General features: G+C 43.4%; 1 protein-coding gene across 4 annotated transcripts in view; it reads right to left on the reverse strand.

Annotated features, from left to right (window-relative positions):
• Positions 1 to 12,843, reverse strand: part of ntn1a (netrin 1a) — a 60,634-nt gene that overhangs the window by 47,600 nt on the left and 191 nt on the right. For 2 of the 4 annotated variants that reach the window (XM_020083750.2, XM_069530284.1), the window contains exon 2: positions 11,637 to 12,696. In XM_020083750.2, coding sequence (XP_019939309.1) covers positions 11,637 to 12,660 — 1,024 coding nt within the window. In that variant the 5' untranslated portion in view covers positions 12,661 to 12,696. The remainder of the gene's footprint in view (positions 1 to 11,636; positions 12,697 to 12,843) is intronic. The other 2 variants (XM_020083751.2, XM_069530285.1) reach the window with 1 other exon arrangement.

A 12,843-nucleotide genomic window follows, 5' to 3' on the forward strand; every position in this document is an offset into this window, starting at 1 on the left:
TTTCCCCCTGAGTGCCCCCTCATAAGTCTGCATTCCACTTCACACAAGCAAACAAATACACACACACACACACAAGCAAACAAACACACACACACACACACACACACACCAGTCACCACTTTGATGCTAGTTTCTCTCAGGAATTAAGAGAAAAGTGTGTTTTCAGTGTTTGAAAATACAAAAGTACATTTCAGCACCTGTTGAAATATTTAAATTGGGATTGTCATGATTTTATTGTCAGTGTTTTACAGCCAAGACCTAACGGCAAAAATGATGCCACGCTGCCAAATCTGATTCCCAGCATCAGGGTTGCCAGGTCTGTGAGACAAAGGTAGCCAAACAGCAACTCAAAACCAGCCCAAAAACCAGTCCAATACCAGAACTCAAAATATGCCCATAAAAATTCATATATGTTCCTTTTAAAGTCCAACAACATTGCTATAATTGCAAAATGTACTGTAATATAAATAAAATAACACCATTAACATTAAAGGCTATTTCCTGAAACAGTTTTTTATTCATATACTTACAGTAAATATGTAAGTAGGCTTACTGTACACCTTATTTCAACATGGACACCATATCATGTTCATTTGGAACATTTTAATATTGTACTTACAACCTGTGTAAATTAGCATATTATTCGTGTATCTGTGGGGCATGTGACATATATGGATAGACTATAATGCTGATCTGGCCTGGAGTCAGTTTGACAGGATTTGGATTTGAACATTTGTCATTCAAAATGTTCATAAGTCCAAGTCCAACCCGCGGACAAAAATGTTTACCCACGGAAACATTTAAAAAGTAGCCCAACTCCGCGGGAAAACCGCTGACCTGGCAACCCTGCCCAGTATCAAGCTCTGAACCTTCAATTAAAAATCGCACATCTACCTACAAGGAAGCACTGCATGCTGGGTATCGTTTCCTCTGGTTTATTGTAAATCTGTCCACTTTGTGCTGACCTCTACTGACCGAGATCACTCTGTGCAACTGTGTCAACCTGCTGCCTGTGAACGCAGCTTTATTTTGCAGCGTGTTTGGTCTGACAAGCTGCCTCCTCAGTGAGAAGAGCAAAGATACAGAACTGATGTTTGACTCTCAGCTGCCTGTATTACTATTGGTTGTATAAACAGTCACCAGCACACACACACACACACACACACACACACACCTACACCTACACACCTACACAATTGTGACTTGCTGGCATCCATGACGATTGGCGGCTACAAACCCCTGGTGACCTGCTGGCTGCCACACACACACACACACACACACACACACACACACACACACACACACACACACACACACACACACACACACACAGCCTGTGCCATGACTTATATGGCAAAGACAAAGACATTGGTGATAAATCACCTTCAGCTATTTAACAGCGTGCACATACACAAGAGGAATTCCAGAAGGTTTTGTCTTTGGCAGTGTGTGAGCATATTTGACTCACAATGAAAATTATTTGACTCTGCTTGATCTGTCACAGGTGCTTTCTGTGACTGTGTGTGTGTATATGAGTGTGTGTGAGAGAGAGAGGGCGTCATGCAGAGAAAGACAGACGTAAAAAGAAAGAAATTAACACGTTAGAGTTTAATTCTCTCCATCCAGTATTAGTAAGAGTAACTGTGGCTTTATTTGCATTTTCAGTCTGGAAATGAACCACTTCAGACACTTTGCTCCTGAGAGGCAGGTCCCAGCTGGTTGCAGTTCAGTCAGATGACGACAGTGCGCCACAGGAACAGCAGGGGCGCTCTGATCTAAGCAGCAGGCTGCTGTGCAGGGGTGTAACTTCATCCCGCTATTAATCGTCTATAGCTGTGAGTGTTAAGGACCCCTGCTTCGGGCCCGATGTGCTCACGCTCGTGCTTGGTGGTCCTGTCGGCGAGCGGTGTGACTGTCAGCAGGAAGGTTTTAGCCAGGATTTTTCACCTTGAGCTGCGGCAAATACAAAAGCCTCCTTCTCTTTCATTTCTCTCTCTGTCTGTTTTTTATTTTTGTTGTTGCTGTTAATGGCGTCGCAGCACTATCTGCTACAACAAGAATTTGTTGTAACAAGCTTTGCCAAGGCTTTCATTCTTAAGTGTGAACAGACTCTGGGAATTGCAGCATAATGTCGCAGCACATGTTGCAAGCTTCAGAGCTTGTTGTGATGTCTTTGTGAAAGTATGAGAAGGAATAGAACACAAGATTTTACTGTTAGTCTCATGAATATGAATCCACTTCAAGAAATCACTGCAGAACGCAGGCCAGCGCCCAGAGCACCAGAACACCATTCTCCTCTTAAAATCCCTTTCTCTATTTCTTGCTACCTTTCTGGCTCTTTCTGTTGTTCCCTCCAAATTTGAGTTTGCTTTGGCGGCAAACATTCGCCTTCCTTTTGTGCAGGAGCCTGCCGCCACACAGAGGTGCTGAGGTCATCAGCCTTGATGCTCTACAGCACCGCTGGCCCCGGCCTCGGGATTAGGTCTCACATACACCTACACACACACACACACACACACACTGCTGTAATACCAGCGCACACATCACCTCACACACATGCACGTAATCATGCACTCTCACACTCTCGCTCCTCTCTCTCTCTCACACACGTGCACATTCACACTGTGTTTTCCTAACCTGTTTACCGTTCCCTTTATGGCCCCCTGTTAACAAGAGCGAACACTCGGCTCTGTTTATGACAGAAGTGACTCAGGATCGTGCTAACGGCGTGTTTCAGACCTGATGACTGCATGAGCGAGTGATGCTAGCTCATGCATAAACTGGTGGAACCAATTTTACATATCAAAGTCTGTTTAGGTCTTGGGGAGTACAACTGCACATGTGAAAGTCGTACGAAGCCTCGGAGGGAGTCTGAAGTCTGACAGATTGCCTCAAGTGATGTCACTTCAAATAGCTCAAATAACTGATTGTGACTTCAATGTAAGGCAATGTTTGAAATTTCCAAATGATTTTTCTGGGCTTTTGCGTAATTTTACTTTTCTGCTGTATGCAGTCAAGTTAGGTTTTCTTTAGCCTGTTCACATTTACAGCAGAAATGATGAAATCTCTAATTGTTATAGTTTCAACTTTTTCTCACACATCTTAGGAAACGACACAAGCCTGACATGAAAACGTCCTGTCTGATAAGCCTCTCTCCCCCTGTGTGACAGGGTTTACTCTACATTGTGTAAATGTGGCAGCTCGTTATATACAAGACACAGGCAGGCTGGGTTTTATAGAGCCGGCAAGTGATGCACTGGAGTGTGTTGTGTCTAATGTGTGAACATACGCTAGTGTTGTCTGGCGTTGGTTTTAATTACCCCTAATCATCTAGTCCCCACTCAAGCCAAACCTTTCCATTACACACAAAACACCTCTTTCTCTCTCTCCCTCTCGCTCTGTCTGTATCTCACACTCATCCTGCAGTTCATGCCAAACCCACAGATCCTCCCTCAGCTTTCACTGCGGCATCAAGACACTAATTAATTCATTAACAGATGTCTCCCCAGGCACCGAATAGCTGCTCACGTCTTGGACAGAATTACTGTTTGGGTAAAAAAACACTGGTAGACAACGTAGATCAAGAGACACACACGCACACACACACACACACACAAGGCAATATAAAGAAATATAGTGTGAAGGCCCATTGCCAGCGAAGACAAACACAACAGAGACAGGTCTCCATATAGACTGAAGGTTGCATCTTGTGTCTATCTGTTACTCTCTGCTGAAATCTGACTTGCCCGTCTTAAGTCCTCTCAGTAGTTTTTGTTCTTCTGTTTTTATCTTCTGCAGACTTTTATCTTCTAGCTTTTTTTGAAGTACAAAGTATGTACTTGAACAAGGAAGATGTGTGGCTTTGCAAAGTTGTAAACAAGGAATGACTTTAATCTGCACATTACTGGATCAGGAATTGATCATAAAAGCATGCGCATAAAAGCTGGACCTATAATTGGCCCTTAAATGGCCCGTGATTTATAAAATTGGGCATGTGAACAGTATGTAATGGAAATAATTCTGATTATAACAAATATGAGGACGATGATAGCAGTGATGATCTGAGTTTCTGGTTGGTGACATTGACATTCTGATAATGTTCTGACAACGTTCTGACGTTCTGATAAAGCTGAATTCAAGCACCAGTGCGGGCGACAAGAGGAAGTGAGCGCAGAACAGAGGCCAACAGTGCAACGCAATATGGCCTTCTACCAAACCGTTTCTCAACAACCACGGGTGAGGTTCCACTCCTGCTGCAAGACCTGCGCACACACACACACACACACACACACACACACACACACACATTCACGCTGGCTAAAAATGCGGAGCGGGATCTGTGTTGCATTACACGTCGTAGCCAAAGCAATGAAACGAAACTGCGGCCACAGAAATGTTCACTTTGCCCAAAGGACCCTGAATTGAACAACAGACTCACAGGCTGTGAAATTTCAGGAGGGATTTTAGTCTTTTTCTGACAACCGAACACATTTCATCACCCCGAGAAGTGAAACCTGAGCTTCATCAAAAGGCAGTAAAAAGGCTTGGAATGAAAATGATCTTGTTCCACTTGAGACTAATACTGGACAATATGCACACTTACAGATATATTATGGATTTAGTTTTTAACTGTATGAACGGTGGCAGCTCTGCTTGTACTTCACTCACATTTCAAATCCAGGCTCAGACAATACAACCTGCCTGTCTTATCTGCATATTATCCTGAGACATTTTCTTTTTTTTATATATATAAACTAATTTCCACACTTCAAAGGCCTGTCACGATCTTTAATCTGTGCAAAACTGAAATTCCATGAAAAATGAAATGCTTCTTGAACAGGCGTCATGACAAGAAACAACTAGCTCCAAAATTCCAGCTCACAATGAGCCGCTGCCAAACACTTGACATTAATGGCTTCAAGATCTCCCACGCTTCAACACTATCTGCATTATTTGTCACATATATTGCTTCCATCAGGTGCTGTGATTGTGAATGATCTCACTGCTGTGATTGTACTGCATCTGGCTGCAGATGTGCGCAAAGCCGTGATTTTATTAAAGTCCTTTAAATGTAATGGTTTTATTGTCCACTTACACAGAGTTATAGACTATTTTTGGTCCAAGAGGACTGTTAATTCTATTTGCAGTCAATCACCCTTAAAGCTAGGGTTGGTAATCCTGGGGAAGCTAGCAAGACCAGGCTACACCTGTAACAGATACATTCCTCTATCTCTCATCAGCCCTCTCATCAAAGCTACACCCAAGAACATATGAGCGTGCACTGACAGACAACTGCTAGAAGACGACTTTTCTGGCTGAAGTCTCCGCTCATAAACAATGAGAGCATGTGCAGGGTACACTCAGGCTGGAAGGAAGGGTAGTGACAAACTATTGGTCATGTTTATTACAGTCCTGTGAGGACTTTTTCTAATTATTTTCAGACAACTTTATTTATTGATGGCTATCAGGAAGTGAAGAGAATTTCAAACAAATGACCAACCCTATGTTTAAACACTGCTATGTTTTGAATGACCTAACTAACCGTGGCTGACAACAGGACGAAGAAAGTGCATGTATTGGTTATCGGGCAGAGCTAAAGCACTTTCTATTGAAGGTTTATCAATGGATTCAATTGACAGTTTTTATCATCAGTGGATGGACAACTCATGAACTGTGCTGGAGCCCCAACAGTATGAACACTAGCCTATTGGAAGGTCCTTTAGCACGGTGAAAGCTGAGAATATTAACCAAGGCTGTTAAGTTTAAACTTCCAATTCCTTAAATTTTAAATGCAACCACCTTTGAAATACCTGGCACATGCTCACAAAAACAACACATGCTCCAAGTTTTCATGAGACCACAGGGGCACTGGCTACATGTGGACATTTCAGCACACACATGCAGAAATAAATAGGCTCCTGTGATCCCAACAACATGCATCCAGAGAAGTTGGTCATAATTACTGCACATTCTCATGTTTATCTTTTCTGTTTGTCTTGTGTTTGCTAACAGTTATTTTTTAGCCTTGCTTACAGTATGTGCTGGTATGATGGTCATATTTGAGGGATATAACAAGCATCTGAAACAGAAGGGTGAGGGTGGAACGTGCATGACTTATTTTAGCAGCGGTTTATAAAATGAGTCATAAACACTGATAAGAGCTCAGGGAAAGAGGTTCTTGTGAAGAGAGAAAGGCCATTCCTCCCTGTTGGAACTTGTGACTAAAGAGCTGAAGAAACGTGTGTGTGTGTGTGTGTGTGTGTGAGAGTATGAGTGCCTACAGGTGTGTGCATGGCAGTAGAATGGGGTGAGCGCTCACTCAAGAAGTGAAGGTGAAGAGTAAGTAGTAAGACAGAGCAAAGTGCAAAGCTGATCAGTCAGTTTATTCCCAGCTTTGTTTGCCGTGACCGGGACCAACAATACATCCTGCCGGCACCTTTGAAGATGAAAGGAGCACGGTGAACAGCTCAAATATTAACCAGAACCTTCAGTCATGTCTGGGAGGTACCATACAAACATGGTAGAGAGGGGACACCTAACTAGAGGCCCGTAGAACATCTCTGTTTTTCCCTCTGACTTCATGCGGTTCGAAATAAAGGCCCCACTTCTGTGTTCAAACAAAGCTGGTATGATTGTGACTGGTATGATTACAGGTGCTGTCATTATCAGCATGGTGCAGGAGTGTGGACACCTCCAAACACAGAAACAAAGAGAGCTAATCTGAGAGGAAAAATCCACACTAGTGTTGTAACTGTCAGACATCATCATTTTGTTCTTGTTAATGCTTTTATGATGCATTCAAACTTTTGGAAAAAAAGTTGTTTGTTTCTACTTTCACAAAATGTGAGAGAACATGTGGCCCTGCCCTGAATCAAAGGTTGTTGAACAGAAACATATCTTTACAGTTTTCTATCTGTTGCAGACAGAGTCACCTCTATAGCTGCTATCAGACACTGCAGTTCAGACATTTTCCTGAAATCTTTCAGACGCAAATGTCCGAGTCAACTTTGAAAGACAAGGAGAGCTGTTGGTGATAACGGCCGAGGCTGGTCTGAATGTGCCCTAAACAAAAACAGCATTTATACATCACAAATGTATACGTCCTGCCTCGCAGACTCTACCCAGGCCCCGCCCCTCACCTGAATGTTCTGTAAATGTTCCAGTTGTGAAGGTGTCTGACCTGCACAATCTCCTGCTGCGTTCTTCACATGTGAAAGGCAAACTCCGGACATTTTCCTGAGTTCATGTCTGCAAACAGCTTATACAACAAGTTTAAAGGACACGTGTGACGACTGCGAGGCATTCAGATCTATTTATGGCAACATTTACATTTCTACCTTCACTGCTGCAGGATCTCTTCTTGTAAATAGAGAGAAAATTGGTGTATATGTGGTTTGCAACAAATGTTCCTTTAAATTCTGTTCGAGAAACTAAAATCTACTGTTGCTGCTATCAAACTCCGCTTAGGAGTTCTGGTATGATCTAAAACCTCATTAAGGTTTGGGCAGTAATCCACGAGAATAAGAAAAACACACCACCAAACCTCAGTATGTCGGCACATCTGCTTTTAAGTGTTCGCATATGTTTGCTTGAACATTTTGCTTGAGTTAATATTCACGTCTTATCAAGGCATTCAGAAAACCTATTCTCGATATAAGAATTTTGACTTCAATTTCAAATTGGAAACACACCCACATATCATGAATACTACTATATTTTTTATGGCTTTAAAACTCAATTACTTTAATAGTTTCAAATCAACCATGTCAACGTTTTCTGCATCACGTGTTTACTCCTGTCAGTCAGATGCCTCTGAACCACACCTGGGAGCATTTGAGCCGCTCTGTGCTCTCTGCTGCGAAGATTGTGATATAATGAGGCAAAACAAACAGAAGATCTTTCCAAAGGGTGTAAAAACAGGAACAGCAGTAGCGAGGTTGGGGGGAATTTCATGGCAAGTTACGTACAGTAAAAATGAATTCTGAATTTTTAAGTGAACGGTAGGAAGAAAAGATTCCTTCCTTTCTCAGCAGCCCAATAAGTGGCTCTTAAAAAAGATAATTGTCGAAATGCTCTGCTGGCCCACAGACCATGGAAGTGTCACTCTCCTGCCCCTTTATTTCCTCAATCGTCTCTCTCTCTCACACACATTTTCCTCATCGTGCTCCCCCCTCTCTCGCTTACGTCCGTCTCTTTCATTTTCACTATTGTCGTCCTGCTCCATCTTCAGCCCCTCCCTCCGTCCCCAGGCCTCTCTCTGCAGCACAGTGCCGGTCCTGTCGTTCTGCATGCCTTCAAGCTGTCTTCCTAATCTTCCTGAGTTATTCAAGACACTCACCTCTTTTCCTTTCACCCAACACACCCAGCAAACTGCACAAGTCTGAAACTGGGTGACCGAGAGGATATGAAAAAAATTGTGTTTATGGTTCATTTGCATGGAACTCACTCACTCGCTGACTGACGGCCTGTACTCATCATACTGTAGGTGAAACAATTTCTGTTTGTCAGTTCGACCTCAACTCACACTTTTGTGTGCCTGAGTGCGCTCACACCACCCTCAATGTTCGCCATCTTGGTTACACAACAGAAAGGGAGGGGACCACCAGAGCAATTTCAAACTTGTGAAAATGGCGGCAAAGGAAGGAGGACACGTCGTTGGCACCAATGACATTGCCTTATCCATATTGTGTGTAGCAAGAGATACATGCCAGAAAGTAAAATGTTCATTATTGAATCAAGTAAGGAAATCAGCCAGTTGAGTTTTTTTGCAGCTCAACAATAACGGTCAAATATCACAGTTGTCATTTTCGGTAAGTGCAGAGCGTATTTGAGGCATTCTGACAGGCCACTGTGCTTCTATAAACAACAAGCTTTGCTGCAAACTCCGATTACCACCTCTAAACTCACACTGAGACACGTCCGTGCCTGTGGCGCTGCAACTCATTGAATTAGAAGCTTTTCCTTGGCTGCTGGGAGTCAATAACCCAAATGGACCGAGGTGTACACACTCAGGAGCATGAGCGTCCTTTAATATCCAGATGGAAGTAATCGGGAAAGTGCATTTCAACATAAAAACAGGGACAGGTCTGAGGGTTTTTTCTTCTTGTTGTTTTTCAGTAGAAATGGAGAATTAGGGAATATCTGAGGAGTCTGCAGCTCGCGTCAGTTCCCTTCACAGTGCCAGACCTTTTATTGAACACTTTTCTGATGACTGCATCCTTACGAGAGTCCAGTGACATTGAGGGTGCTGTCATTAAGGTGGGGTGCCGCAACACACACTCAAATTTCAGTCTGATCATCAACCGCTCGTGGTTCACTGTCACGAAAACAGTGATTTCTTCTTTCCTGCAATAAGATTTGCTGCACGCACAAACACACACACACACGCACACGCACACACACACACACACTTCCACCATTTCCATAACCTACATAATGTCATGAAAACTTAATACCTTCCTGACAACAGCATGGAAGTGACTCCTGTGTGAGACGTACTGTATGAGAGCTGGTCTGGTTAAAAACTCAGTGTCAAAGATGCTTGTAAAAGTCAAATCATTTATATGGATTTAAGAGTTGAGCCTAAACAGCGTTTTTTAAACATTAATTCTATTCCTGGAGTTTCTTAAAATACAATAAAGACATGGAGGGAAAATAAAAAGCGTCTTTCTTTCATTTGTATTCTCTCTGTGAAGGATTTTGAATTTTTTATTCAGCAACATATGAAATTGTATGAGGAGATCAACTATACTAGCTGAATAATGTGGAGAGAGACCAAAAGGGTTGAACGGCCTCTGTACGAAACAAGCAAGCAGTCAATTGGTTACCTGAAGATAACCACAATTTACAGGGTATAACAACACACTGTAAGCCTGCTTGGCTTTATTGCTTTCTTTAGCACATTATGGGCCTCTCCAGTCACACAGTATAGAATGTAGATATTTCCACTAATCGCTCCTGTTGATTTAGCAGCACATTCACATCTGCCAGTAAGAATGTCTCTGAGCCTTTAGAAACAGGCAACACTGGCAAACAAAAACCTTTTCAACAGCTGCTACGTGTCAAAGTGGCTGACATGTGCTGTGACTGTCAAACAATATAGAGCCTCGCTCCCTGCAGACCTGCAGCAACATGGAAAAAAACTGACTAGGGGTTTGAATTGGTTTCTGCAGGATGACCGTGTCTGTGATTGTGTGGAGTCACTGAGGTTTGAGTTTCAGCCTCTGTATCATCAACATCTCTCCGTCTCTCCTCCTGTTTCTCTAAACTGTTGTACACCTTGTCAGCAGGAGCCGTGTAAACATCAAATTACTGCAGCTCTGTGTTATTCTGCAACGTGGTGGAAGGAACTTCTCAAGTCCCTTCAGCCCAAAAAGTAGAATAAAAGAAAGATGAGAAGAACACAAAAAATAAAATAAAGAATGAGCACTTTGCGAAGAATTTTCAACAACAATTCCATATGATCTTTCATCCCAATCTCACTGCAACATTTCTGCTGGATATAATACTTCCAATACAGCCAACATAATTCAGTAATTTGTGTAAACTCTGTGTGTGTGTAATATAATCTTCATGTGCCAGGTTGTAATAAAACAAACCACTGACACTATTTGGATCTCTGGACAGTTGGTTAAACGTGCAGGTTATCACGCACAAAGATCAGCATCATAAGTAGACCATGTTAAAAAAATTGAAGATTTTGGTCTTTAAAAATGTTTCAACCTATTTTATTTAGAGCTGAAAATACTATATTTTACATTAATATGTGTCCATTTCTTTGACTGTGTTCCACTTATTCTTGCCTTGGCCTGATCATCAACCCTAGTAAATTACATTTGTGAAAAACCACATGTGAACTATTAATTATATTTAATAAACAGGCCTTAAAGCCTAATAAATTCATTACTGGAGTCAAATTGTATTATTCTAATTGGAATATTTTAGAATATATAAAAATTACAAATTACAATAATACATTCAACTAAAATGTATTCAAATTGTATTATCAGTGAAATTGTAATATTTCAATTTGAATATTTCTATGATAAAAAAAGATACATAAAATGTGAAATAAACTGCAAATAAAGGAGGTTTTATTGCAGCATTGAAGTGGATCTCTATGAAAAACCTTCTTGTGAATCATTAGACTCTGTGGTCTCGTTTGATGCGGTTTTAAACGCCTCCATTATGGCCTGCACCAAACTAAATTACATCGACCAAACCAAACACACTTTAAATTACTTCTTCATTTTCAAATTGCGCCACAATATCAGAGGGAAAATTTAGCTTTTCTGCGGTTCGATTTGAGGGGAAAGTTTAAGTTTAATGAGTTGAATTTGCGAAATGACTCTCGGATTAGTCATGAAACCGAACCTTATAATTATTATAATTATTCATAATTATAGAGTATAATTATTGTCTTTCTCTTTCGCATCCAAAAGGGTTTGAAAGTGTGTTCCTGTCAAAATATACATTACCCTGCGTCTATCCAGCTTATAACGCTTCATTTTGTTTTTCAAATATTTCACAGTTTATCTTGGGATCAACCAGGACAAATAAAATGCATTCTCCGTGCCAAGCGGCTCAGCTCAGGGAGACAGCCGCTCCAGGATGAGGGGGACAGTGGATGGACTTACCGACACACTCGTTGGCCTCCCGGGCTGTGGCTCTCTGCCACGGTCGGTCATAGTGGAAAGGTTTGCACCTGTCGCACTCCGGCCCGGCCGTGTTGTGCTTGCACTCGCACACCAGGCTCCCGTCCCTGTCCTTTACGCACCGGGACGCGTGCCCGTTGCACTTGCACCTCCCGCCGACCTGCAAGTCCGACACGGCGTAGAAGTACGAGTCCCGGGCCAGCTCCGAGTCGTCCTCGTTCTCGTCGCCGAACGTGTGCAGCCGGCTGAAGATGACCTTGATGTCCGTGGCCGTCACCCAGTCCTGCAGCACCGGGGAGTTGTCGAAGTCGTGCGCCGACGGTCTTCCGTCCAGCGTGCTGAAGGCGATGAGCCCGCCGGTCAGAGGGTACATGTCGGTGTGGGAGTCCGTGCACACGGCCTCCTGCTCGTTCTGCTTCGTGATCACGGCCCTGTTGGGCTTGTTGTACATCTTCCTGCACTGGGTCGAGTAAAACTGGAAGGGTACCCACGTTTTACCGTAATCCATGGACTTGTAAATGACCATGGATTCAGGTCGGGGCGAGCAGAACTGCAGGCTCACGTAGGTCACCTCAAACTTCTTCCCTAGGGACAGAGTGAGGGTGACGTTCTGCGGAAACTGGATGAAGTTCTCGGACTGCCAGCAGGTGAGGTTGTGCGGGTTGTTGAGGTCCGTCAGGTACGCCGGAGGATGGTACTTCTTGGGGTCCGAGGCGTCGCAGGAGTGACAGTTCCTGGTCCTCTCGTCTCCCTTCTCCGCGGATGTGACCACGCAGTAGCGGCCGGGCGTCTTGCCGCAGGTGCTGGACACCTTTACCTCCTTCCCGAAGGCGGAGTTGACGAAGTCCGGGATGCAGCGCCGCGGGTTGCCGTGCTCGTCGTAGCAAGGGTCCGGCGGGGAGGTCTGCGCCGCGAACAGGCTCATCCCGTAGCCGCCGAGGACGCACCGGCACGACAGCGTCAGGATGAGCAGCGCAGACAGCACAACATCCGCAGCCTTTCTCATGGTGTAGGTCTCTCTGTGTCCAAAGTGTCCTGCCTGCTGGAGGAAGAGGAGAGAGTGAGCATGAGGGAAGAGAGAGAGAGAATGTTTGGTGATCCTGTTATTTCAGAAACATGTTCCAAATGTTTGCAAAGATGGGGTAAAGGTTTTTTACGGATGCCTTTTTGTCATGGATATATTCTTAGG

The sequence above is a fragment of the Paralichthys olivaceus genome, chromosome 8 (assembly GCF_024713975.1).
Source record: "Paralichthys olivaceus isolate ysfri-2021 chromosome 8, ASM2471397v2, whole genome shotgun sequence".
In the NCBI taxonomy this organism is placed as follows: Eukaryota; Metazoa; Chordata; class Actinopteri; order Pleuronectiformes; family Paralichthyidae; genus Paralichthys; species Paralichthys olivaceus.